Source organism: Aspergillus saccharolyticus, assembly GCF_003184585.1.
Source record: "Aspergillus saccharolyticus JOP 1030-1 unplaced genomic scaffold BP01scaffold_31, whole genome shotgun sequence".
Lineage (NCBI taxonomy): Eukaryota > Fungi > Ascomycota > Eurotiomycetes > Eurotiales > Aspergillaceae > Aspergillus > Aspergillus saccharolyticus.
In genome coordinates, this window is record NW_020290641.1 from 56,770 (window position 1) to 83,297 (window position 26,528).

A 26,528-nucleotide genomic window follows, 5' to 3' on the forward strand; every position below is an offset into this window, starting at 1 on the left:
AGTGACCTGGTAATCGTTCTCCCGATCAATCTGGCCCCCCCCCGTCCTCTCCTCCGTCCCTCTTTCTCTTGTTTCCCGGGGGTTATCAGTTTCCTCCGGTCATTTTCATCATCATCATCATCATCATCATCATCATCATCATAAGCGTCAATCAGCAGCCATCAATCAGCCTGCTGCCATTCAGCCCCAAACAACCTCAACCTTCTTCTCCCACCCCCATCGGCACCGCCATTATACCCACTTCCCCTCCCTCTCTCGTTCTCTTCTTCTTTTTATCAATCTTTGCCTTCGGATCAGATCATATCTCTCCTGACTCCTCCCTTTTCCTTTGGAACGCTTTTCCTACCCTCCCCCTTCAGATTCCCTTCATTTTCCTGCCACCTCTCCTCCCCCCCCCCCATACATGCTTTTGCCCCCTCCCTCCCTCCCTCCATCATATCTGATCCGACATTCCATCGCCTTGTGCTGATCGCCCTTTTCCTGCCGATCTCTACCTCTGCCTCCGCCCTGTCCCCTAGACGAGATCGATATATCCCTCCCATCTTCTTGGACCCTTTCCTTCAGCCTTTCATTTGCTTCATCGTCCCCTTTTCTCTCCCCTTCTACATCTCTTCCATCTTCTCTCCTTCAAGGTCAGCCCTCGTGACTTCTTCTCACCTGTTCTACTTTTCAGAACTTTACGCCTCGAGCCACACACATCACCCGACGCCACGGCTACATCGCCACTCAGGCCATTTTCATCGTCCGTGGACAAGACCAGCAACCAAATATATCGTGGCTGATCTGCTGCTGTCAGGATTTCTCCACCGCGCTGATCTGGTTGTGCTTTGACGCTTGTCACTCGCCCTTTGGTCTCGCAACATTCTTCCTCCTATCATCAAGGATCCGTTGTCCTTGGACGCTCCCGGCTCCGACTCGCTAGCTGCAGTTTCCTACCGGCTCACATACCCCAGCCGGCCGGCCATTTTGGCTTTTCTTTTCTTCTTCATCTGCACTGTCATCTTGACCGACTTTTGCCCTGGTGGTACAGTACATCACTCCCGACTGTGGTGCGACATACATTACGACCCGCCCTTTCTGGATACCTCGACACCGATCCCAATCAAGTGACTGGTTGCAGCGGCCTACACAGAAGTTTCAGGTGCTTACTGCCGGGAGACAGGAGGAGCGAGGCAGTAGCTTCACAGTTCCTCGACCATGCTAGCTTCACTCCCACAGATGGAGTCGACGCGATCGCTTCCTCGAAATCCCGACATGGTTACGCGGCATCGATCAGCCGAGGACTTGGACGCAGCGCAACAGCTAGTTTCATCCGCCCAGGCTGGACGAGAACATCTTGCCGATCGCAGTCGTGACGATGAGGCGTTGAGAAGACAAGATGGAAACGTTACGCAACCTCCCTACGACTCTGACCGCACCCTTCCTCCCGTCAAGTCCTTCTCCGATGTGGCTCCCAGTCATCTCCCGTTGGAAAAACAGTCGCCAAAGTCACAAAAGGACGCTGCGATATTTGGGCATTCTTGCAGGTAGGTGTCGCTTAATCTCTGGTTGTGCGATTATATGTGTCTTTTACTAATGCCGCTGGCCTCCCCAGTAATTGCGGAACCAAAAGTACCCCACTATGGCGCCGATCCCCAACTGGGGCTATGATTTGCAATGCGTGTGGACTTTACCTGAAAGCTCGGAATGTTGCTCGACCGACCAAGCGGAACCGGGTACAAACGAGCGTAGAGCCTGGTCAACCTCCTCAGCCGCATCAACAACAAATGCCAATTCCTCCCCAACCTGAGACGCATACACCACATGGCGAAGGGGGCTGTCACGGGTCGAAAGGGTCATGTCCTGGTGGGGGTAGTTGCAATGGTACGGGCGGTGCGGAGGGCTGCGATGGGTGTCCAGCCTATAACAATCGGGTTTACAAATCGACAGCCAGAGGCACCGTCCCAGTACACGCCTGGAATCGAGCGCCAACTGTCGAGAACGAAAAGCCTCCCCCGCTCCAGGAACCCTCGGACGCTCCCGGGAAAACAGCGACGACAGGAGAGGGAAATATGCTGGTGTCGTGTCAGAACTGTGGAACCACGGTGACCCCGCTTTGGCGACGCGATGAAAATGGCCATCCAATCTGTAACGCCTGTGGTATGATGCATTCCTTATCTCGAAAGATGGTGTATTTCAGATGCTAACCGGTTTTTGTGTGCAGGGTTGTACTACAAGCTGCACGGGTGTTATCGCCCCACCACGATGAAGAAGACGATCATCAAACGACGAAAACGCGTCGTGCCCGCCTTGCGGGAACACTCGCCGACCGCCGCCACACACTCGTCCAACGGCTCCTCCGCATCACCAGAGGCATCTCCGGCTACGTTGGCTCACGGTCACGAAGATCACTACAGATATTACAGCTCTGAGCCGATGGAGCATTTTCCCAGCATGCCTGCAGAGAGAATTTCACCGGCCGCCCCAAGACAGTATGGCTTCGCGCCGCCGCCGGTCGATTTTACGGGCTTCGGCTCCGGCGCGGTCTCCTTGCCGCACCATCCCCCACCCCCTAGATTGCTGGAGCCAGAACGCATTAGCGCCCCCAGCCACTCTCCGGTGTCGCAGTTTGGCCGACGATCGCTGTCGCCCAATCCGAGCAACCCCAAGAAACGCACGCTCGCCGAGACTGCCTCTTCTGCAGAAGCGATCTCCATTCCAACCACCTTGGAAAATGGGTCCAACCAGCTGCCTCCGATTATGACCTCGATCAATCCGTCCCCTCCCGGGCGCCTCAGCTCGATCTCCTCACTTTTAAATCCCAACAACCACCATCACGAGGAGAGTCGCCTAGATCCATCCCTTGCGCCAATGGGTCGGCAGCCACATCTTCATCACCATCAACCGCCTCCACCTCCTACCCTGGCGCCTCCTCCTTCGCAGCCCTTGCCTGGCGTCTCGGAGTTGGACAGCCTCCGCGAGGAAAGGCGGCTGAAACTGCAACGAGAAGCGGAAGAAATGCGGGAGATGCTACGTGCCAAGGAGCGAGAACTAGCGGAACTGGGGCAATAAGATGGATAATCTTATCAATCAATTTAGTCTTGCCTTGGTTTCGGCCTTTGTCCTCCAATCAGTCCATCTTATCTTCCCGATCCCACTACCCCTTGTTTTTCTTTACCATTACCAATCATACAACCCAATTTGGCGCCGGGCTTTTCTGACGAAGATACCACCAACTTGTTAGTTTATGTCTTCATACTGGATTGTTTTTCCGTCTGTCTGAGAAAGAAAAAGCTTCTCTTCTGTCTGGATTACTGGGAGAGGGTGTTTAATCTGTTTGAAGCGTCGGCGGGAAATAGCGATATTTTTTTAAAGCTTTAGCTGCTTAGCTGAACCAATGTAGCTTACTTGTCTTCAGTTTTCCCTAAATCTAGGTCGAGTCATTGGGGGAGGGGTCTTACTATTCTGACTGTTTCTGGCTTATTCTGCGTGTCTAGCTTGGTGTCTTATTAGCGCAGTCGGACGATTTCCCTTTCGTAGTCTGACTCGGGTAAAATCTTTTTAGTCTGACGATACCTGTTTAGTCGCATAACACTTAGGTTGGTCTATGCCGCTGTGGGTGTGTGAAGTCGGGTCTAGTTGTAGGTATATGTCTCATACCTTGAGACCAACCTGATCTAGTGTGGAGTAGCGTCGGTTGTATAAGGTGCTATTGGTAAATATACTAACCGTTGATTTAGGACTAGTCAACTGTGTTTACAACACAGTACGGATTTCCGGAAGCGTAGAGAGCATAGTAGAAAAACCATCCATGACAGCGTTTGCAGTGAACTAAGGATAAAGGATGAATATCCTGTATATAAGAATCTATAGGTGTATGGTTGGAAACTAGCTACAACATGATCGTCCCTTTTGGCACTATACTACTCACACCATCACACTACAACATCCATCCCGGGGGAAGATAGGATAGGAAAACCACGGGTGGTATACCCGCGCAAGAAATGCATGCACGCATGGTAAAACGTGCATATACGGATAGAATACCACGCCCAGTAGCCTTTCTCGGTCCTGTTTTCTTAGTATTTTTTCTTTTTTTTTTTTTTTTTTTTTTGCTCTGTGGTCTTCGGCTAGTTCTCACCTGTAGTAGCCATTGTCAAATGTCAATGGTGTAGTTATACCAGGATCTCTTCTATAGTTACAATTGATGATTTCATCCCGTAGTAGTAGTTTGCAGTTGTCAGATATTTCTTCCCCTTACTCCCGTCTGACTTCACTCCTTGCACTTAGAGATGGATATCGTGAGTACCTAGGTAGCATTGGCACTGTAGGTATACCACCACCCCGGGGAAGAATTCGGGATCATCCCTGCTGGGAGATCGTACTTACTATGAACCCCGCTTCTGCGTATCTTGGTAAAAGTTATCTACAGCATGCTGTACTTTACAGATCATACACGTGTGGGGAAATAGCAAACAACGATTCGACTGGACCCTGCACGGTGTAGGCATCAGTGACAGCGCACAGCGAAGATCTATCGTCGAGTGGTTGGTCTGTCTTTGGGTGACTGATCCAATCGGTAATGGTGGGAATGGGATGAGCAGGTATTTCACCCAGCGCGGATTTGAGGGGTGAGTGGCTGGATGGCTGGATGGGTGGGTGGGTGATTCTTCAAGGAGTGTCGATTTTTGACGATTGCACTTCACGAAGGACAGACCTGGAACTCCCAGCTGGGGCGAGCAATGGTCAGTCTGGTATGTCAACCGAGAGTCGTGGCCTTTTTATGCAGGTGTATGCACTGGGACAAAGCTAGGTGAAATGCGGTGATGTGTGTGTGTATCCGAAGAAATGACTCGGGTTAAGCCAATGGTGTACTGTACTCACAAGGGATAGGATAGGACAGGGGATAGATGTGTAGTAGTTCGGATACTGACTTAGTGACATGTTCAGCAGGACAGAATAGGATAGGTGTGCAGTTCAGCTACTTATTCGATAAAATATAGACCGTAGATGAATAGCCAACAACGCTGCGATACTAACGAGAGTCTATCTTCACCCGGCATACGGAGTAAAATTCTTCTTCTAGGTCACTCACCATTCGAGCAACGATGGCGGCAATCCATGAGTGGTAGAGAGAAGATGTGTTCGGGTGGTTGAGGTGGGATTGTGGGTGGTGGTAGGTATATACTCCAGTTCTGGCTTTACCTTTGCCCCAGTCATTCTATGGGATGCTGGGGTGAAGGAGGGTATAAGTAGGGTGGAATGTTTGTACTCTATAGAGCGAAAGGCTCTGCTCTAGAGCGATGGCTGGATTCACTTTGGTAGGTAAATTACCTTTTGTTCTTCGTGGGTGGATTCTTGTGGTGAATGGCCCGTAATTCATCATGGAATGCGTGGATGATAGCGGAGGAGGGTCCGGCCATGGTAGTCTGGCTTAAGTATGGACACTCAAGTCGGAATTGAGGTATAGGTTGGTCTTTGGGCTGCGGTGCAGGTGTAGGCAGAGCTTGCGGTCAGGAGGGGTAAACTTTCTCTAAAAGAAGTGCAGGTCGCGCCTGGTTGATTCTACATAAGCCCAAATCTTTTATGTGATACCGGCTTTGAATTCTTATGGACTTCTACTATCTGGAGAACTTTCAACACAAGGTACGTTCGGTCATGATAATTCATTATGATAAGCCAGCCTCATGCTGCTGGATCAAAAATGTACAGGACAGGACACATGCTTATCAACTGTGCTCAGTGCCAGATAGAAATCCGTATCAATGAAAGAGGCGCGCGGGGGTATATAAAAGACAAAAATGAGGGGGAAAGAGACAGTGTCAAAGAAAGTAATCAGGCTCGTATATCTAGCGTCGTGTAGATGAACCCGTATGCATAACATCAAATCGGTGTTCCAAAAAAGGTTGAGTCAAATAAGAAAAATTCGTTGAAGCGAGAGTAAAACATTGCTCATCATACATCCACCACCAGCCGGCGCTGGCTTGTGGATTCGCCGCCGTGATGCGACGACTCCTGCACCATCGTCGTCGTGACCTCGATGCCGCCTAAGGCATTTTCGGCTACGGCTCCGATGTGGCTGGCCTCGCCGGACTTGACGTCGATCGTGTACATGTAGTAGTCGCGGTCCTGAGAGTAGAGCTCGACCTTGTGACGGTGAGAGTGCGCGGTCATGCGGGTGGCGGTCATGCGGCTGATGGACACGGTGGGGTTGCGCGTGTAGCGGTTGTAGCTGTCAGTGGACAGGAACTTGGGGAAGATGCGGCTGACAATGGGGCGGAGGAAAGGCAGGCATGCGCAGATGATGGCGACGTTGCATTCGGCGGCAGTCCAGTAGGCGGCACCGACGTTGCTCCCTATGATGGATGGCTGATAAGTACGAATGCAAGCGAGCGACGCGAGGTATATCCCGCCAGGCACTCACAAGATGTATCTTTGCTCTGCGAGACGGCGTGCAAAGAGGAGAGACGCAGGATACTGGTGATGACCACACTATAGCAATGAGTTAGTTAGAGGCAAGTGATGGATAGGTTCGGAGATCGTACAGTCCACCAATGGCGAAAACACCCATGAGGGCAAGCTTCTGCGTACGCGGAAGCTGCAGTTGCGACAGAAGAGGCATTGGCAACAGCAGCAAGGTCACGTCGGTGGCGATGTTCATGGAAGCGTTGAAGAACCACACCGTTTCGAAGTTGAGGCAGTACCCAGAAACGGTGCGATCCCAGAACCTGGACACGGGGACGCAGTTCAAGAAACCGCTGACAACCGCCCACGTCCCGTAGGTGGCTACTATGCCTAGCACAACGTAACATGCCAGTCGGAAACGGCGGTCTGGGAAGATGCGCAAATATTGGAAAAGGATGGAGAACTTGGTGAAGATCAGACTGGCATTGTAGAATGGAATGGCGGCCCATAGTCGCTATACAGAAACATTAGTTCCCGGTCGTCTGCATGGGTATCCAAGGACAGAACCCACCTTGAGTTGCTCCTTCAAGACATGCTGAGGAAGCTCATCAGAGTGTATTCCAAGACCGAAATGTACCTCTGTGACATGTTAGTGGACTTGCATAGTACAAGAGATACTTCGTATCTTACCAGCCCCAACCAGTCCAAGATATGTACACGCCAGGACCTGCAAGTCACGTCAGTACTAATCCAACTCTACCCGGCTCACTGCAAGACATACCAGGGAGATGAGGATCGTGTAATCTTCACGACCCTTCAACTTCATCAAACCAAGACGCGCATACATCCGTAAGGCAACGACAAGGACTGCAAAGCCGGTGAGCACGGCTGTTACCACCAGTGCACGCTGACCACGTTCTTCGCCATTTCCCGAAACTCTCGGCAGCAAAATCTTATCTCTAATGACGTCCATCGTAATATTATTGTAGTGATGTTGAAAGGAGTGAATCGAGTAGGTAGGCCCGTAGGGGTGTGGGTTGGAAAGAGCGTTCTTCGGAACTAGACGGCTGTAGCACGGCTGCTATATGTCGGAGTGAGATGCACTCTCTAGGTTTCGCAACCTAGAGATTAAGACGAGATAAATCGCATGGGCTGAATCGAAGATCGATGCGGTTTAAAGAGAGTGGGTGGGTTGGTCGAAGCGTCCACAGTAGAATTACGTTGGTAAACAGGAATCGGTGCAGTAGCGACATGGCTTTATTTCAATCCCTTCACTGGAGACGATCCCCGCAATGGCTCAAAGTTTGATAGTACTCAATAGCGTAAGAGAAGCTGCAAGAGAGCTGACGGACAGCATGGTGCCTTGTCGAGTGGACGACCTGAGCTCAGTCTGTCCGGTTGAGGGGGGCTGCCATTCAGATTGTAGTAATGATCTATGCGACTAGGCCGTCGGGCTCCACTGGTGTCGTGGGGCAAGGTGGAGGAGGCACGAGGTTGGAAGAGACAATTAGTCAATGAGGGAGCGCATTCAGCAGCAGACCCAAAATAAATGGCTCTCTGGTACCTTTCCGCCCTGTCAACTGGTGCCTCGTTCCGGGCTTCGATCCATGGAATGCCGCCACAGACTCGCTCGTCTCTCTTCTATAACTGCCCTGTGCGGTTTAGTGCTGCTCGGCAAGTCATGTGCGGTCAGCAAAAACTGTACCTGAGTGCTCCACAGCAAGAAAGAATTTGGTGATTACGCTCGTTCCAAGGTTGGATGTAGGCCATACGGAGTGCTACCAGGCTCATGGGCAGCGCAATCTCAAATCAATGAGATTAGATGATCGATGATTTCTCGATGGTCTCTGAAAATCCTTCGAAACCACGCTTGCCTAACTGCCTCCAAGGTCAGTACACATGATTCAGGTGTTTGGTTTCAGATCGTAACACGAATCAAAATCCCCGGTCGCGCTACTGTGGGCTCAGCACGCCTAGAAAAAGAGAGATCTCCTTGCGGCGGGCTAAAGTGGCATGATCGTGCACTTGCACTCCCTCGTGGTCAGAGATTGTCGTCAAGTCAGACCAATGAACCACACTCAAGGCGGAGCGTTTGTCGAGTGGCGTTTTTTGTTCCCTTTCGATACGAGTTTTTTGGAACTTTACTTGAACCTCAACCTGGAGAGAGGAGTACCATCGCACAGTGTCAATGTCAATCTTCACTAATCAACGGCAATGCTCTGCACGCATTCATTCTACCCAAGCCGGCCGAGAAGATGGCGAACCATTGCCGATTGCGTGCGCAGGTTTTGCGCTTTGATGGATGGGCATCTTTCCTCTTGACACATTTGGTTCATGATAGGCACTCAAATGTCACCGCGGTGGAGCACGTCGGCTCTAGCGTCCGAAGTGGCCGTGATTTTCGAGCGCAATAACCTTTTTAGGACAATACTGCTGCAGACGTTGATAAATCATAGCTCTCTTTTCCGCTCTTTTCCGTGGCTTTTGACCATCCCGGGAATTTTTGCCATGGCAGGAGACCATTCTCTGTCCAGTGGCTGATCGGCAGGTAGTATGAACTTTCGTCTGCAGACTCGATAGGCTGTGTGTCCGCGCGCGATTTACTCTGTAGGCCCTCGCTCCAATCCTGTTCCTGGCCGACCTAGCGCGCAGCTAAATCCGGTGTTTATGTTCGTCTCATGAGAAGGGGGGCACACTGTGTGTTTCTCGGGCGTTAGAGCTGTGGATCCAAGCCAGTCATAAATGTCGATCATATGGACATCTAGTCTTTCCTGATTTGTCTAGGGCCTTGAAGCCTGATCGCTTTTCCTTGCATTTTTAGGGTGAGTTTTGGTGGTTGAAGTGGTCTTTGTGAAGCTGTGAACCAGTGCAATTACGGTCGGAGGGAAAGCATTGCTAGATTTGACGGTCTAGATTGACTGCAAAAATTTCAGTACTTCCTCAAGAAGATTCCACGCCTGTACCGAGATTGAAGGTGTAACGATCCTTCGGACAACACAATTCTGCAGGATCAAGGGTCCGCCACCCACACGTGGAAGTAGGGATCTCGTGCAGCTCCAGTAAGCCTTCCATGCTTGTGGAAGCCAATTTTCTTTCTCCTGATCGGCATCCAAAAATGACATACATCATTTCTGGGGAAGCAACCTACAATGCGCCATCGGGGTTCATTTGGTGCTGTTTTGAAGTGCCTGGGGGATTCCCGGAGAGCTGGGCTGTAAGGATTCGGAGGTGATTATCGATAAACAATGGGGCAGTTTTATGCAGGTCCCAGGAGAAAGAGGGGGAAGAGGCGTCAATAGCGCGGCGCTATCACCGCTAGAGACGGCGAAGGATTGCACTACCACGCAGTCGGTATGAACACCCATTGTCAAGACTTGGCAAATGATGCACATGGCTTGAGAATAAGGCTTTTAAAACTCATGGCTGTCCAATGAGCATTAGGGCCCTCCTGGGAGGAGAAGTTCTAAGCCTAGTTTGGTCAAAACAGATGGCTGCAGGACAATGCAATATGCATGGATACATTATCGAATGCCAAAGATAGATAAGCGGACACTCCCACCAGGGTCCCGACTCATGTTTGAGGTCGTTCGATAAATGGCTGGCATGAAGTGCCTAGCTTGACTTTCTCCAATTCTTCTGACCCCTGGCCGATTCCAATTGTCCATTTAAAACAGCACAGGAACGGTGTTGCTGCTAAAAGCGGCCGAGCCATGTTGACAGCCTTGCACGGGCGTTCAGCGTTGAGGGAAACTCGACTCGAGGATCGTCGCGTGGAGGGGGAGTGCTTTCGCCGTGGCCCAGTGTCACATTATGTCACCACAGTCGAGCCGCTGGGTTTACGGATCCGTTCTCTTCATCATTCCCCTTATCATTGGCAGAAGATAATCGGACTCTGGGGCTGCTGTCAAAAGTGGGTGATGATCGGGTGACCGGAGGAAGGGAAGGGAAGAGTTGAGGCAAGGAAGAGGCGACGAAGCGGTCAGTCTGGCCTTAGTATCCCTGACGATCCACAGGTGGTGGAACAAATACACCAACATCAACAAACAATCTATGGAGTTCGGAGTCTATTCTACACTCGGTTTGGCTATCTGCTAGATCACAACGAGAAAAGGCAGTGATCTACACACTCTACGTTCGGCCAATTGACCTTTCCTTACAATATTGAGCGGCACATGGCTCCGAAAAATAAATAGCACAGGATTTGTATTATATTATTGTTGGTTCAGCAACTTATGCCCCTGAGATCATCCCGTTAACCCTGTTAGGGTTCCGAACTGCTTCGACGCGTCCGATGCTCTGTCGGTGACGTACAGTGTCAGGGTGCCCGAAATCATTCTGGTCTAGTAATAGGCGAGATTTAGCACGATCTCGCGCCACGTCCTGATCATACTCATCCGGACTTGGGAAACTCTGGACCGCATCTTCAGCGGCGGTAGTGGCCCGGCTAACAGCTTCCCGTCTCATATGTCACCTCGTTCCTGAGAGGTGACGGCTTGAAGGACTGGTGACCTTTCGCTTTGTAGTTCCTGACTTGCCGGCTCAAGGCCGTTTTTTCGGACGCGATGAACAGCTCCTGTTGCGCCTCAAGCCATTCATTGGATGACGGTAGCCTGCTGGCTTGTACAAAGCCGGACCCTATAGCAAAATCATCAGCCATGTAATCATGAGCGTTTCCGGGGTCTTCGATCGGGAAATCGTCGGTCTCCTCGGGTTCATCAATCCAATGCCCATGTGGGCTGTAGAATTTGAAGGTACGCGTAGATGCCCACTCAATTAAGTCCGTCATAGACCTAGGGAGTCGTGTGACTCTATCTTCGAAAAGAAGGATGACTGGGTCAATGTAAGCCATGGCATTCTTCATCAATGTCTGCAAGCGGAGCTCGCCCCCAGGCTTAGGGACCTTTGGATCTGTTAGCTGCACAAAGAGTGAGACTGCCGGTGATGTATCGCTCCGGTGTGAGACGGGATCGCCAAGCCAGTTGAAGTGGTGGACCGGCTCAAATTTGCCCATTGCTCCCACATAGACCCGGCGAGCATGGAATTCACAGTCAATCTCGTCTCTGATAGTCCTTAGCGCGGGACTTTCGGTCTCTTCGGGGTAGCGCACTAAAGGGACCATGTCTTGGCAATCGTCCTCGTCATAGGTTATTTTTTTGCAGCTGAAATCCTGGTTTAACCTCGATACGAGTTGGTTAGCGAAGGTTGGCCTATTGTTTGGGACGGTTGTAGTCCAATCCAAGCTGGAGCCACTGGATATGTTCTTTTCTTTCCAACGTGTCAAGGGCTCCTGAGAGAACCAGTCGCCAAGATCCTCCATTCGTGCTTCGTCTGACACACTGAGTGTCTCTGTCGAGCTGGTAGTGCTTATCTCGTCTACCTCATACATCTCTTCATCTGACGATTCATCCGACCAGTTGAATGACTCAGGCACAAGAAGATCAGGAAAAGCCTTTTCTAAGTCGACGAAACTTTTAGCACCTCTCTCAGACATTATCAGACCCACATTTCGCACTTCCAATCGTTGCTTCGAGGACCCATGTTTGAGCCAAGACGCCAATACGTCTTATCATCGCGGTGCTCGAGGTGTGCCTCTTTGTGTATTTATAACCAGGTTTTCGTTCCTGTTCCTGACTAGACAAAGACAAGCATTGACTGGGGAACCGAAAAGTTCAATGACAGATGCCATTCAATCATTGCTACCACGAATCAGAGGTTTGAACCTCAATCATGAGTCTCCTCGAAGTAGCATGGGTAGCGGTATGTTCCTGTTAGTCTCTAAGCTGTTGGACAAACGCTTCTCGCCAAAACATGATCTCAAGGAAGCAATTGCATCGCGGTGAGTCAAATTGCATTGGCATGATCCATGCCGACAATTGCTCGTCTGGTATCATACCAGAGATAATGGACTACTCTGGAGTTAGACAAGTCCGACAATCAGGGTGAAGAGTGAGTCTTTGTGCTGACCCATGTGACTGAGCTCGAAAGTCGAAGGTAACAAAGAAACTATTAGCGACCATTCAAATAAGCTGACCTTACTGCCGCACAAAAAGGCATTGTTTGTTCCTGCAGGTCGCATAACATAGCGTCTGCCGCGTCGCAGCGAGGCAGTCGAGAAGTGATCGGGGAAGCAACTCCGATGTCTCGGGGCAACCTTCAGCCGGCAACGGGCCCCGCCAAAATCACGACAAGCGGATTCCCCCGCACGCAACGCCGACGTTCGGCCGTCTTGGATTACATTTAAGCCATTGAGCCCCTCCTCCCCTTCCGTTATCTCCTGTTATCTTTGTGACTCACTCCTCAAAGTGTCAACCTCGAGCCCGCCTTATGCGCCTACTTCGAGCTCTTCTCACCTCGACCAAATCCCTGCGACAGCTCTCCCCTGCCTCGACCTCCCCGGGGAACATCTCCGCATTCACCCCGCTTGCCCGATCGACCCCGTTTCGCTCCGCGATCCAGCCCGTTTCCATCAGACGCACCATGGCTTCTGCAATGGCAAAGCGCCTCGAGGGCAAGACCATCGTGGTCACCGGCGCCTCGTCGGGCATCGGCCGCAGCACGGCTAAGGAGTTCGCCCGCACCGCGCCCAAGGACCTGAAGCTGATCGTGACGGCCCGTCGGATCGACTCCCTGAAGGAGCTCGCCCAGGAGATCAAGGAGGAAGTCGGTGAAGGTGTCAAGGTTCTACCCGTTCAGCTGGATGTTAGCAATCCCGAGGAGATCAAGAACTTTGTGCCGTCTCTGCCCGCCGACTTCAAAGAGATTGACGTGCTGGTAAACAATGCGTGAGTAGACCCATTTTTCTCTTGGTTAGGCTCGCTTATCTCCCCCCCCCCCCTCAAAATGAGCAGGCAGTATAGCTGATTTGAAGAACAGCGGCCTGGTCAAGGGTGTCGCCAAGGCCCCCGAGATCGATGCTCGGGATATCGACGTCATGTTCTCGACCAACGTGACCGGCCTGATCAACATGACCCAGGCTATCCTTCCCATTTTCCAGAAGAGGTCCGACGGCGGTCGTGGCGACATCATCAACATCGGTAGCATTGCCGGTCGTGAACCTTATCCCGGTGGAAGCATCTATTGTGCCACGAAGGCGGCCGTTAGGTCGTTCACTGACGCTCTAAGGAAGGAGTTGGTTGCGACGAGAATTCGTATCATCGAGATTGACCCCGGTCAGGTGGAAACCGTGAGTTCATGTCCGTCAGATGCTGATGTGGTTGACACTAATCAAGACTTCCCCTATACAGGAGTTCTCCGTAGTGCGGTTCTATGGTGACAAGGAAAAGGCCGATGCAGTTTACGCGTATGAGAACCCAAGTGGAATGTTATGTAGAAGATGAGTGATGACTTGACTAATGTGCTCTACCGCAGCGGCTGCGAGCCCCTTACCCCCGATGACATTGCTGAAGTTGTTGTGTTCGCCGCTGGTCGGCGCGAGAATGTTGTGATCGCTGATACTCTGATCTTCCCCAGCCACCAGGTAAGTAAAAATGCTTGGGTCTGATAACACACGGCATTGACACTACCAATAGGCTTCCCCGGGTATTATGCACCGCAAGGTTTAGAGAACTGGTGGTTGATAGAACATAAAGCGCATATAGGCGGGGCAATTGCTAGGTTTAGGTAATAGACAGCGACTTCTTACAAATATAATCACTTGAACCTTTCGGCTGGTCTTGGGCTAGTTCTGGCGTCCTGAATTCGTCCCGAGACCTCCTCGATGGCTGTCTTCTTGGACAGCCAGAATTTGTCATTCGAGGATGCATGAAGGCGCCTTTGGACAGGTCACGCTCCGCACCGTCACTCTAATCGGCAGCAGGGCTGAGCCCTGGCTGGCAAGTCTACTCGACCTGAAAAAAATCAATGATTGACGTGATCATTCTAATCCACCTGGGAGGTCAACAGGCCGCCTGCAGCGGATGGACTACTCAACCTGAGTCACCGCAATCTCTCCAATAGTAGCATTCCTACCTAGAGGGTATATCCCCAGCGCAAGGACGTTGTCTGACACACTGTCAGAGGGTTTTCCTAAACCAACATATCGTTCTGTACCGCCATTACCACTATTATATCAATATACATAACCACCTACTGATGTACGCAAGCAAATTGTTCGAAGCATTATCTATACACCCAGATCAAAAGCCCATCTTCTCACTTCGTACACTCTCAAGCACTAGCAACAGTAGCACTAATATCACAAACCCCTCATCCACAACACTTCTCCTCGATTGACGTATCTATCGTTCAGCCCAGCTAAGTAGCGCACTGAGACCATCCTCCCCAACCAACCACAGCCAAATCGACGTATCCAAAAGCACAGACATAACCTGCCCTACACACTCCACCCGAACCTCCCCTTAAGCTTCCACCTCTGGCATTCGCCCTGCATATGACATGGGAGCCAAGCGCCGAGCAAAAGAAGCAAACTCCGACTGGGCTAAATCTTGACGGCGGTAGGGCCCCGAAAATGGCGGTCTAGACTGCTGCGTTCTGCGGAGGTACTTAGTTGAGTTTTACAATACTCCGTACATGTACATACTACATTCAGTATTTAATCATTTGAGGCCATGCGGGATGGGGGGTTGGGTGGGGGTTGTTTATTGTTTGTGTGGGTTTGGGCGTCTTTCCTTTTGGAGGCGATTGTCTACCTATCTATGTATAGGGTGTCAATTTATTAGTGGTCTCCAGAATCAACGTTGGTGATTTAGGAAGTGGATTATATGCCCAGTTGTATGTCATTCAGTTACAGTATCGGTAGGTAGGATTTGACTCGACCTGTGTGTATCCTGCCTTGGGTTGTCGATCATTTGAGTTAATATGCATCAGAGGTAGTATTTCAATTAAGGGGAACAAAGCGAGTGTTAGTGTTGTCTTGGAGGGTATAAGGGCAATAGAGTAAATGATGTTCTCTCCCGGGTCCATATCCAGATGGGGCGGGCTCTTCCTACGTCTGAGAATTGTTCTCTTGATATATCGCCAGGGAGCGTCCCACTCGATGCCCCTAAATCACAGTATCTTCCTCAGCAAACGGTCGCGACCGTTTAGATATCCTTCTGTTTCTTCCATGCTAATGCAAGTTCAATCACTTTGACGAATAAAGGCTAAATCTGTAAAGAACGCGAGTAGCATCTACTAAGCGCCGGTGACCCGGTGGAAGAATAACCTGTAAGCATGCACTCAGTTTATAGCCTGTGGTCGGCAAGTTCGGTCTGCATTCCAATGGGCTGGCGGGTTATTCTCTATAACCACGCACACTGATGCCAAGGAGGAGGAGGAGAGGGGGATTTTCTCCAGGAAAGCTAATTTGAGTGGATTTGACTGACGCCTCAACACATGGTTGATGTGTGACTGGTAGATTTTGAAGATCAGGCATATCATAGGATGGGTGAAGTGGATGTGTGACTGTACAGTGTATATACTGTATTCGCGTCCCGGGTGGCAGAAAATTGCGTGGGGATGCTCGGACGCCGTACTCAGGTTCAACTTGATGAGAGTTCAAAGTTGAGATTCTCTTGACGGTTGAGCCAAGTTGACAGGTTGATAGGTCGACAGGTGATAGGTTTGATGGCTTTAAGAGCAGGGCACGCTGTGGGAAGCGTTACGTCTGGGGTGTTCTTTTATGACGACGGAATCGAGGGTTCCGTCTGGAACCCAAGGTTGTCCTCCTTCCTTCTTTCCAAGGGTGAGGGGAGTAGATTTCGAGATTACCAAGATACTCTACCTAGTTAAAGGGAGCCATGGCCCTAACATGACATACTCCGTATGATGCGACGGTTCAAATCAAATTCGTATACTCCGTACTTCAGAGTATGTGCATGGCCATGAAGTGACAAGTGGAGGTGTGGAGAAAACAAGAGCTCGCTCTTCCTCGGCCTGAGGCTCTGTCTACAGTACGCCCACGCCAACACCGGTGACCCTGTGCTTCCGTCCCTCCGCACAGAGTAGCATCAGAGAAAGTGCCAAGCATTCATGCTTGCCTATGATGTAAGTCTACGCGTCTGGCTGAAGCTGTCAATCGCAGTGCCCGCCATTCCGTCCAGCCGGCAATGCTTCTAGAAGGGCTATTGACGGTTGCTACTATCGGAAGAGGTGCCTATTCTCCGCGGGCGACAGCGAACCCCTGTGCGTCCCTCGTCGATATAACCAGCACAATTCACCTGACTCAGTGGGAACGGGGACCTGCGCCAGATGAGCCTGACGGAGTCGAAGTCGGAGCGGGACGCAGACACCAGGAGGGTCTCAATTGATCGAGCTGACAGCAGCGTGATTGGCCGTGGCGACTGGAAGCTATCCGTTTGTGTTCCGAGTTGCGTATGGCGAGTTGCTGAGTGTAAAAGTGGAAGACCCTCAGGGGAGACTGTATGGGGCCTTCTGGACGATTTAGTCATTTAGTGTGAGCAGAACATTTTATTGACCGGCGCTAAGAGGTGGAACTGGTGAGATTAATTTAATGGGCAGTCGACAAGACATTGGAACAAGGACTTTACAGCGATTTCAATTGGCATCACCGGTTGGAGGCTGGGCAACGGACTACTTAGTGAGATAGCAGGGTGGTAGCGAGGTCCTCTGTGAACTTTTTAAAGTTACTCGGTGATATTCTCGTAAGGCGAGGAGAAGCTGGCTCTCAACCTTGTGAATAGGTAGGTTCACTGTGATGTGATTTGAATCGGTTGACCCCCTTTTTTTACTGCTCAGGCAACTCCTCCGTACCATGCCACCAATTGATGCTCTTTGCAAAGGCTGCCCACACTGCCTTGCCTCTCGCCTCCACTTGCGATCGTCTGACCTGTTTCTCTATGTTCCAATCAAGAACTGTGATTTCGAGCTTTATCTTTGTCAATTCTAATGGAGACTGGGGCATCTAAGTGATGACGAAGGTACGGAGTATTCCGTATGATTGTGCTGAGAAGAAAGAAGCTATGGATAATGTATCCTTTTCATAATACTGCATCTCATTTTCTTTTTGTCACCTTTGCTTTGATGAAATACTTAACAATGACGACAGGTACTTTGGATGCGATGATGGCGATTGCCAGAGAGTGATTATTACCAGTGGATCAACAGACCCGATTAAATAATAATTTAACACCGTCTTGGCTGGCTTTGGCTTGAGCCACACGCGTCGCTGGTTAATGCCACACTCACCCACCCTTTCTCTCCCTCCCTCTTCCCCCCTTTCTTTGATTATTGACCCGGCAAGTGTGATGATAATTTATTCATTCGTCTCCAAGTTACCCCAATCAGCAGCAATCTCATCTCATTTCTCCCTCTGGTTGGCAATTTTCGCAGTCGAGACTCACGTAGTGATTGACTGACTCGGGATAAGAGTCAGTTTGCCCTGTCTACGGTCGCTACATCTATCAATTGCAGGTCTAGACGAAGTTTACTAGAAATTACCCCGTAGTTCTGCGATCAATGGTTGATGATGAATATTTTTCGGCGAGCCTTGATTGCTCTTCTCCCCTCTGCATGATTACTGCTAGTAATGTGTACTTTATGCTAGTCGTAGTCCAGTTATTATCTACTAGACTCTCTCCGTCTGGGCTCTTTCTTCCCTGCAATTCCCCCCACTCTTTTTCTCTTCTTCTGCTTCCTCGACGTGAACTAACCGCTCCTTAATCACTGCCTTCCTTCTCAGGCTGTCTCTCCCCTTTCCCCTCTCAATCTCTCCACCCTAACTTTCTCTCTCTCTCCTCCCTTGCCCTTAACCTCCTTGAACCCACTTCAAGCTTGTTCTCGAAAGTCTTTCTTTTGACTTTTATTTCTATAGACCATTTAGAAATCAGACGAATTGCAGCGTATCTGAGAATCAACCTGCTCGTTAATCTTCAATTCCGCCCGCTGCAAAGTTCCACGAACTCCCCCCCCTCTCCCTCCACCCCCCCTGATCCTCCTTCCCACACACCACCACATCGGCACATCCCTCCCTCCCTTCCACTTTTCCCCCCCCCAGTCAGCTTCTTTAAGCTTGGCCTGTTCGCTAGACCCGCTCACGGTTGCTGTGGACTGCCCTTTAGGCGCCTTTGCTCTGCGCGAAACTCCCGACGACCTGGGCCCGACCTCTTGACCCTTTGGCAGAGAAAATTGTGTTGTTGCTGCTCTCTCGACCCGCTTGTCACAGCTCCTGTTGGGATAGATACGATCACCGCTTCTCTTTCCCCCTTCCTTCCCCCCCATATCCCAGCATAATACAGAATATAGCCTACCAGGATGGCTTCAAAGGTACCTTTCTCTCCCGCATTCTGGGTTTCCCGTCGCTGGTATCCCTTCCCTTCCGCCTCCGCCTCCTATTTTCTCGACTTCCCCCGTACCTTACCGTCAAACTGCACCAGCGCCATCACGACAGTTGCTGACACCTTTGATCAATTTTAGTTCCTCAGAGAATACAAGCTAGTTGTTGTTGGTGGTGGTGGTGTCGGAAAGTCTTGCTTGACCATCCAATTGATTCAGAGCCATTTCGTTGACGAATATGACCCGACGATTGAAGGTGAGCCGTAGTCCTGCTTGGCCGTCTCCGATCGATTGCGCAATTAACCTGTTATTCTCCTTTCCACAGATTCGTACCGCAAGCAGTGTGTCATTGACGATGAGGTCGCTTTGTTGGATGTCCTAGATACCGCTGGACAGGAGGAATATTCGGCGATGCGCGAACAGTACATGCGGACTGGCGAAGGCTTCCTTCTCGTCTACTCGATAACATCGCGCCAATCCTTCGAAGAAATTATGACTTTCCAACAACAGATCCTTCGAGTGAAGGACAAGGACTACTTCCCCATCATCGTCGTCGGAAACAAGTGCGATTTGGAAAAGGAGAGAGCTGTCACAGAAGAAGGTGGGTTGTGGATTTCTGGTGCTTACTGTAAAGCCAGCTGACGAGTATTGTTTTCACCTGCAGAGGGAGAGGCTCTAGCACGACAGTTCGGCTGCAAGTTCATCGAAACCTCCGCCAAGTCCCGCATCAACGTGGAAAATGCTTTCTACGACCTCGTGCGTGAAATCCGTCGGTACAACAAAGAGATGTCATCGTACCCATCCGGGTCGGGCGGGTTCAACTCGCGAGCTCCCGAGGGTAAGATGGACGTCAGCGAGCCTGGCGAGGAAGGAGGGTGCTGTAAATGTATTATAATGTAATGAACAGGCGTTGGATTGAAAAGGATACACACATGTCGAGACTCGGAAGGAAGCAAAACACTACATCTCGGCTGGAAGTGAGCTCATCGATACCCACCATCATGATGCGGAATGTGGCTTGTCGACGCGTTTGAATCGTGCTATTATACCAGATGAGGCTCGCCGCCCGATGATGACTGCTCCCGCCCTCATTGCCGCCATCCTCTCCATGAACGTTCGATTCCCCCTCTGTTTCTCTGTTTCTTATTATTCCCTTCATCATCTACTATTATTGTCTTCTTCACTTTCTCTCTCTTTCTTCCCACACCTTTAATGGCAGAATGGCCATATATTTCGACCTGGTTCTTTTGAATGATATCTCGACTTTGGAAAGGATGGGGATGGGAAAAGGCATCTGTGCGCTAGATCTTGTGCATTTTCATCTTAGGTATATGGACTTACCGTGGCTCGCATTCTCTGTTATTTTGTTGGTAACCAGGGCTTTGTCTTACTGTCTTTCCCTCTGCGCGTCTCTCACTGTCCGCCATCGCGACCTCGTTTTAACTAATGCTCACTCTGCTTCAATGATCTTCTCTTACCTACTCTTGAGCACGTCATGCATTCGCCATCTTTTCTTTTCTTACTCTTTTTATCCCGTTCTTCAATTTGTGTGTACATCTTTTTCTCCGAGGATGGTGTGTTGTGTTGAGGATGAGGTGTGAGGCTGCTGGAATGTCTGTTAGGAATGGAATTCGTCTGAAGCTTCTCATCTTGCTAGGATTTCTAGGTGTGTGTTTCTGTGACCGGGTTGGCGTACGGTTTCGGTCCACCCTCTGTACATTTTCTCTTCTCCAAAGGTTGAGGCTGGTGCGGGTGCTGTTTGTCACTCCCATGTTTGTATGGGTGGCTGTACCGACTTAGATCTGTCTTCAATTGAGACTGGATGGCCCCCCGTTCGACTCGACCACATCATCTACTCGATTAGAAGATAGTATGGAGTAACCAATGGGCCATCGAATGGCCAGCTTGCTTTTCAGTGTCTATATGTCCAGCAAGTGCCGCTATCTAAGGACGAGTCCGGCTGCACGCGCAAATGCAGCGGCGGGGTGGAGGATAGAGAAGAACAGAGAGGGAGGGCTATCGAAACCAGTTCCAACCACTTCACTCTACGGTCTCCCTACTTCTCCTCCTCGGCATCGGAGGGAGGATCCAGCTCATCCTCCCGAAGCACCTTCTTCCCCTCCACATTCCGCTCGACCTCGAGGATCAGCGAATCCATCAGCTCCTTGTCCGTGCCCACCAGCGTGACGGTGTTCCGCTTGTTGCCCCACCGCGGGTAACTGCCCACCTTGACGCCGCGGTCGGCCACCCGCCCGGCCAACTCGGTCAGGTACCCGGCTACGGTGCTCTCGGGCAACGGGGTGCTGAACAGGTACCGGTAGATGCCCTTGCCTTCCTCCGGGTTGACCAAGCGCGGCAGCAGCGACGGCTTCAGGTGCTCGAGCAGCCGCTCGAAGAGCCGCGGCACCCCCGGCAGGATGTGCACGTTGCCGTTCACAATCGCGATCGGCACCCACATGTCGTCCGCCACGAAGATCGCCTGGTCCTCCTCCGGGAGGGACGCGTCGTGCGGAAGCTCCACCATGCGCAGCTTCGCCGTCAGGCTCGCCGAGGGTGTCTCCCAGTCGAAGGTCGGTTGCATGGGGTGCGGTTTCGAGAGGCGCTTCATGCGTTCGAATGCCGGTTGGTGCAGTTTGAGTGGGAGGGAAAAGGCTTTGGCGATTGAGGCGTAGGTGATGTCGTCGTGTCTGTGCACATATTGGTGGATGTTTAGTAAAGGGTGGTATTCTGGGGGTTTGGCTTTGCGGCGGGGGAAGAGGATACGTACGTCGGGCCGATGCCTCCGCTCGTGACTACGAAGTCATACCGATCACTCATGCGCCGGACCGCTTCGATAATCTCGCTCTCGTCGTCGGCAATCACCTCGATGCGCTTCAGTTGGATGCCCAGCGTGAAGCAGTATTTTGCGAAGAAGGCGGAGTTGGTGTCGATTGTCTGGATTTCATTGTGTTTCGGTGGTTAGTGTGAAGGTTCGGGTAATGTAGGAATGGACAGTTGCGCGCATGTGGGTTGGCAGTAGCACATCACTACACTTTCTTTGAAAGAAAGAGAGAGGTTGACAAAGACAATGCAGGAAGAAAAAAATTGATTGAGCATGCTTGAAGCACCGAGCGATAACATACCTTTCCGCCAAGGACTTCGTCACCAATGATCAGACATGCCGCGGTGTGAATGGTTCGTTTGTTCTTCGGGAGTACGGATGATGTCATTTTCAAGGACGGCGCGCGTGAGGCAGGGACAATTGCACTAGAGGGGAATGCAGATGCAGAAGAATTGTGAAGAGCTGGTCGAGACAAATGGCGGGTGAGTTGACTGAGACGACTGAACATGGGGATAGAGGGGAGAGTAAGAGAGGATAGAATGGATAGAAGAAGACAACTCGGTCGGGGGGGAAGTGGATTTCGAGCGGACTAAGTATCAAGCGTGAGTGGGCGGGGAAGAAGGGGAAAATGCGCTGAGAGTTTGAAGGTGAGAGTTGAGGAAGGGAGAGCCGGTGGGCAAACAAGGCGGCCGGTCGGTCGGCACCTGTTCATGCCATCCCACTTGATCGCAAAACGCGGAGCTTCTCGTCCCTCCGATCGACATCCTTCTCTACTTTTCCTTCTGGTGGACAAACGGATATCTGTCCCCATCGCCTGCACCGCTGGTTGTTGTTGCTGGCTTTTCTCTTCTATTCGTTTTCTTCTGGTCGTTTGTGATAGACAAGACAAGATGGTGAGAACACACGACGCTTTCTCTGCCCCGCATCTCTCACCCTCCCTCCCTGCCCTTCATCGTCATTAATGTCAGATCGCCGTCGCAGTCCGAATCCCGTCTATACTCTTTCTCGCCCGAAACAAAAGAGAAGCTGCGCAAGTTCCGTCTGGGGACTTCGCGCGCTAAAGATGCTCAGGCTGTTATCTGTAGGAGATCCCGTCTCCGTTCTGCTCGTTCTCTCATTGCGATTCATTGAAAATGGCCCATGAACCCCCGATGACATCAAGAAGGCGATGCTAGCATGTTCTAGACTGTGAGACGGAGGCGCGCTGGAGGACGAACAAACGCATCATCTTCTTGCTGGTGTTGTTGCGTATAGACGCTGGTGCTGACTGGTTCCAATCTGCGTGACAGACTTGATCGACAGCAAGAGTCAAGAAATCCGGCCAGAGGATGGCGAGGTCTACACCAAGATGGAGGACCTCGCCGATGAGCTCCCGGAGACGTCTCCACGATTCATCCTACTGAGTTACCCGTTGACCTTGGTAAGTGGGGGGGTTTTTCTTTCGCGTCCTCTCGCGTTCGGCCAATTAGCCAACCGAATCGGCTGCTTACGTCTTTCTGGTCTGCTAGGCGTCTGGCCGTCTCACCGTTCCCTATGTGATGCTCTACTACCTCCCCGAGAACTGCAACCCTTCGCTGCGCATGATGTATGCGGGCGCCGTCGAGCTGATGCGCAACACTGCCGAAGTGACCCGGGTGATTGAGGTAGAGAGCGAGGAGGATATTGTTGGGATTGAGGCGAAGTTGCAGGGTCAGAAGTGATGAGTGGGAGGGAGATATGCCTGAATATACTTCACTTTGAATGTCGACTGTTTCTGGTTCATATATAGCGCTTTTAATGATATACATAGCGTTGTACGCTTTGTCATCGTGGTATGATCATGGATCTGGTGAGGCATAATGGGATAGTCGGGAGTGGCAGGACGATGCTGTGTTCGTAATGAGAAGAAGACTTCGATCGTGAGGGCGCGTTTGCTTCATGGGAGTACTAAGGTGCTGCACCGTCGGCAGAAGCAGGCATGAGTAGGTAGACAGAACCTTGTACGGAGTAAACCGGTAGGTAGGTGAGAGAGCGCCGTGCTAGATAACTAACTGTGTGCAGTCCATCGTCATCCAGCATAAACCCTCCGCAGTACCCCATACACTGCACGACCGATCCATCAATCGGATCCCCATGATCCAGACCATCGTTGCAGTCAGGTACGTTCCTCAACTAGCGCAGCCCCATCCGTCCCCATTCCCAACAGCTTGGGCGACCCTCTTGAGCTACCTCCCAGAGTGGAACCCTTTTCCGGGGGGGAATTGGATACATCAACTTTTCCCCACCCGATGGTGGGCGGAATGATGGCGGGCTGCAGGATTTGGTTTTCTTCAGATGGTGCAATAACCTTACTGTGCGTTAGCAGTCCGATACTAGACTCAGGTGATTTGCTAGGGTGCTTGAGTCTTGGTTAGTGAGATGGAGATAAGATGATCGACATTTAGCTGGCAGCTTTTCATGGGTAGAATTTTAGGTACAAGAAATGAATAACGGTGACTATGCTAGGGCTTTATCCAAGTACCAGGGTGGCTTCCATACATACATACATACATACATACATACATACATACATACATGCATACATTTCCATGTACGTTCATGCAAAGTGTTGTTAGTGATTAGGCTTGTGCTTGAGGAGATGCGTTGTGGTGGTGATGTTTACTTCAGTGTAAGTTACCTTGCGTTATGTGTTTCGTTCTTCTTAGATGGGTAGTTAGACGATTACTACCGCCTGTGGAAACTGGGAAGAAGTGAGGCCATTGAGAGAGTACCAGTAAGGCTTGCAGTGGATTTGGAGATTTGGCGAAGACACTTGCAGCTTACATACTCTTTTGTTAGTTACTGGCATGCTCAAGGTCATAAACGTACAGCACTTTTCATGTTAGTACTCAAACTAAGATGCTCCTACCATGGGTAGATAGTGGATTAAAGTACTAAACCAGGTTGGGCAGGAAATCCAGCTGCCGCCAGTGCCAGGTCCAGTGCCAGCTGTCTCCATGGAGCCGGGTCCGGGTCCCATTGCATGGGCGTATCCCTTCCTTTCAAAGTTCCGCAAGGCTTGTCGATTCTCAAGAGTCAACCCTGGAGAACAAAGAGGCAAAGCTATGGATCGTTCTCTGGTACTTCGAACTCATGATACGGCAGGGATGCCGAGCGTGGGGGGCAAAGAACAGGGATTAGATATCCCATAACCCGGTGACGGCTGTGATGGCTGTGTGGGAGGGGAGAAGAACCCGCAGCGATTGACAGGCCGGGATTATAAGAGACTCTTTGTTGTGTTGTTCTGAGGAGTTCTGGTGATTGGCTGATGGATGAGGGGTTGCATGGGTGAATTGCGTGGATAAGCGAATTCTGAACCCCTGCATGTCACTAGGTAGACTGGTTACTACTGGGCTGTATGGCTGTGTGCTGATGGTGACGGTGGCGACTGCGACAAAAGGAGAGGGAGGGTCTTGCAGTGCAGTTGCAGTTGAAGTTGCAGTGGGCGAGACCCGGTGGTGTGGTTGCTGGGTTGTTTCGTGATGTTGTCGGAGATGTGGTTTTAGGATACCTACTGGCTGTATTCTTGGATGCGCTAGAGCACTTACAGGATTTGCATGCTATTCATGTGAAGGTAGATAGCTGCTCTGTCTGTTATTATACTACGGTGTAGTTAGCTCGTCTCATACCAGACACCCTTGTAGAACCTCCTGTGTACGTAGTAGTGATCAGTTACCAGGGATGGTGGATGACAGATTTCTCCGATTTGAGAAGCAGAGGCAGAAGTGGAGGTCAATGGAACTTTAGGTTTCGCTGGGCTGCTTCATCCTGACAAATTGTTCCATCCTACCACCAAAGTCGATACCGTACCCATACCATACAGGCATCATTTCTACCCTTACTGCCGGTTGTTCTGCATGGAACCGTTGCCGTTTTTAATATAAATTGGGACAGTCTGGGTAGTATCGTGGTGTGGTTTGTGTGTCGTGCAGCTGCTATGCATGCGCTATTGTCAATTGGGAATGTCGGGAGGATTTGAGGTATGGTAGTGTATTTTAGTATTGATTGTTACATGTATTGGAGGGTGTGTAGCACATAATATGGTAGAGATATCGGTATGGTAAGATGCGTCTGATTTGCGCGTACTTATTAGTTATGAGGGTAGCCTCTCGCTGCTGTGAGTGTTTCCTGGATTAGGGCGTCATGGTTTTAATCAGGTTGTTTGAAGTGTAGTACTGTAACTATGCTCGATGACATCCAAATGGTTCACTCGAGTGATTACAGACAATTAGTACTGTTTGACCCAACCCATCTGGCTCCGCAGTCAGCATCTAGGCTCCTGGGTACATGACAACAGACAAACCCTGTGCCCTCAGCCACACCCTAGCTGTCGGAGACCCAGAAAAAAGCAACAAGCTCGAGTCCGGAAATGCTTGCCTGTCACAACTCCACCACCCGAGACCGTCGGAATCGCGAGCACAATTCCCCGCCAAGCTTAAGAGCATTAAGGAAAAAGAGCCGGAGTTCGAAACGGGAGTTTCGGACGGTGTTTCCCGAGTGGGTGTCACGGCATTACTCGTTGTCGTAGCGAGTTCTACTGTAGGAGGAAGGGGGCCTTACAGAACCAAGCGCCCCGCCGCCTCGGTTCGCCCGTCCGCTAGACTGCTTAGTCGAGCTTGCAGGAGGAACACTTCTTTCTGCCTTTTTCTGTTTGGTACGGGTCGAGTGTATCTTGAGTCTTCCAGTGGTCAGTCTCTCTTCAAAGAAGTCTTCGAGTTGAATAGTTATCCTGCTGCTTATCGTCTCATCATGTTGAGTTGATCAGGGTACAAGAATCCTGTACCGTCTGTAATTGAGTATACCATTACTGTTATCAAACACCATATTAACTAGTTACTGAATGCTATCACTGAATGGATAGAAAATAAAACAACCGCGACCAGGAGTCCATTAGCCATGTGCCACCCATACATAGTACATACACTTTTAGTTCCTTAGTCTCCTACCACTTTGGTAAGTTAACACATTTTCTTTTCTTTTCTTTTTTTTATTTTCACTTTTACGCCTTCATTACTTTATTACTTGAGACGTTACTTACTTTACCAGTGTTCATACTCATACCCACCCCCCTCTC

At 50.6% G+C, this 26,528-nt stretch overlaps 7 protein-coding genes across 7 annotated transcripts; 4 read left to right on the forward strand and 3 right to left on the reverse strand.

Moving 5' to 3' along the window:
* The first annotated feature begins 975 nt into the window (after window positions 1-975).
* On the forward strand, window positions 976-3,386 carry sreA (siderophore transcription factor SreA). The gene is made up of 3 exons (XM_025570426.1): window positions 976-1,526; window positions 1,595-2,139; window positions 2,204-3,386. Exons 1-3 carry the CDS (start codon window positions 1,198-1,200, stop codon window positions 3,049-3,051), a joined length of 1,722 nt encoding a protein of 573 aa, XP_025428795.1. The 5' UTR covers window positions 976-1,197; the 3' UTR covers window positions 3,052-3,386.
* A 2,455-nt stretch (window positions 3,387-5,841) lies between these two features.
* BP01DRAFT_124351 (PTH11-like integral membrane protein) lies at window positions 5,842-7,756 on the reverse strand. The gene is made up of 6 exons (XM_025570427.1): window positions 7,166-7,756; window positions 7,075-7,111; window positions 6,956-7,023; window positions 6,525-6,898; window positions 6,404-6,471; window positions 5,842-6,335 (listed from the first exon to the last, which is right to left on the reverse strand). Exons 1-6 carry the CDS (start codon window positions 7,355-7,357, stop codon window positions 5,935-5,937), a joined length of 1,140 nt encoding a protein of 379 aa, XP_025428796.1. The 5' UTR covers window positions 7,358-7,756; the 3' UTR covers window positions 5,842-5,934.
* A 2,812-nt stretch (window positions 7,757-10,568) lies between these two features.
* Window positions 10,569-12,240, reverse strand: BP01DRAFT_124401 (uncharacterized protein). Its single transcript, XM_025570428.1, has one exon. It carries the CDS (start codon window positions 11,873-11,875, stop codon window positions 10,829-10,831), a length of 1,047 nt encoding a protein of 348 aa, XP_025428797.1. The 5' UTR covers window positions 11,876-12,240; the 3' UTR covers window positions 10,569-10,828.
* Window positions 12,241-12,498: 258 nt separating this feature from the next.
* On the forward strand, window positions 12,499-14,077 carry BP01DRAFT_359049 (oxidoreductase, short chain dehydrogenase/reductase family). Its single transcript, XM_025575577.1, has 5 exons — window positions 12,499-13,166; window positions 13,258-13,567; window positions 13,629-13,684; window positions 13,753-13,861; window positions 13,914-14,077. The coding sequence occupies exons 1-5, from the start codon at window positions 12,709-12,711 to the stop codon at window positions 13,944-13,946; spliced, it is 966 nt and encodes a 321-aa protein (XP_025428798.1). The 5' UTR covers window positions 12,499-12,708; the 3' UTR covers window positions 13,947-14,077.
* A 4,222-nt stretch (window positions 14,078-18,299) lies between these two features.
* Window positions 18,300-19,675, forward strand: BP01DRAFT_124645 (Ras family protein). The gene is made up of 4 exons (XM_025570429.1): window positions 18,300-18,606; window positions 18,757-18,871; window positions 18,941-19,216; window positions 19,280-19,675. Exons 1-4 carry the CDS (start codon window positions 18,595-18,597, stop codon window positions 19,513-19,515), a joined length of 639 nt encoding a protein of 212 aa, XP_025428799.1. The 5' UTR covers window positions 18,300-18,594; the 3' UTR covers window positions 19,516-19,675.
* Window positions 19,676-20,513: 838 nt separating this feature from the next.
* Window positions 20,514-22,307, reverse strand: BP01DRAFT_359057 (flavin adenine dinucleotide pyrophosphatase). Its single transcript, XM_025575578.1, has 3 exons — window positions 21,738-22,307; window positions 21,383-21,549; window positions 20,514-21,302 (listed from the first exon to the last, which is right to left on the reverse strand). Exons 1-3 carry the CDS (start codon window positions 21,942-21,944, stop codon window positions 20,672-20,674), a joined length of 1,005 nt encoding a protein of 334 aa, XP_025428800.1. The 5' UTR covers window positions 21,945-22,307; the 3' UTR covers window positions 20,514-20,671.
* A 19-nt stretch (window positions 22,308-22,326) lies between these two features.
* Window positions 22,327-23,136, forward strand: BP01DRAFT_375871 (GMF family protein; the record flags this gene model as incomplete). The annotated part of the gene is made up of 4 exons (XM_025576917.1): window positions 22,327-22,329; window positions 22,418-22,517; window positions 22,726-22,856; window positions 22,945-23,136. 4 exons carry the CDS (start codon window positions 22,327-22,329, stop codon window positions 23,134-23,136), a joined length of 426 nt encoding a protein of 141 aa, XP_025428801.1.
* Window positions 23,137-26,528: the final 3,392 nt, after the last annotated feature.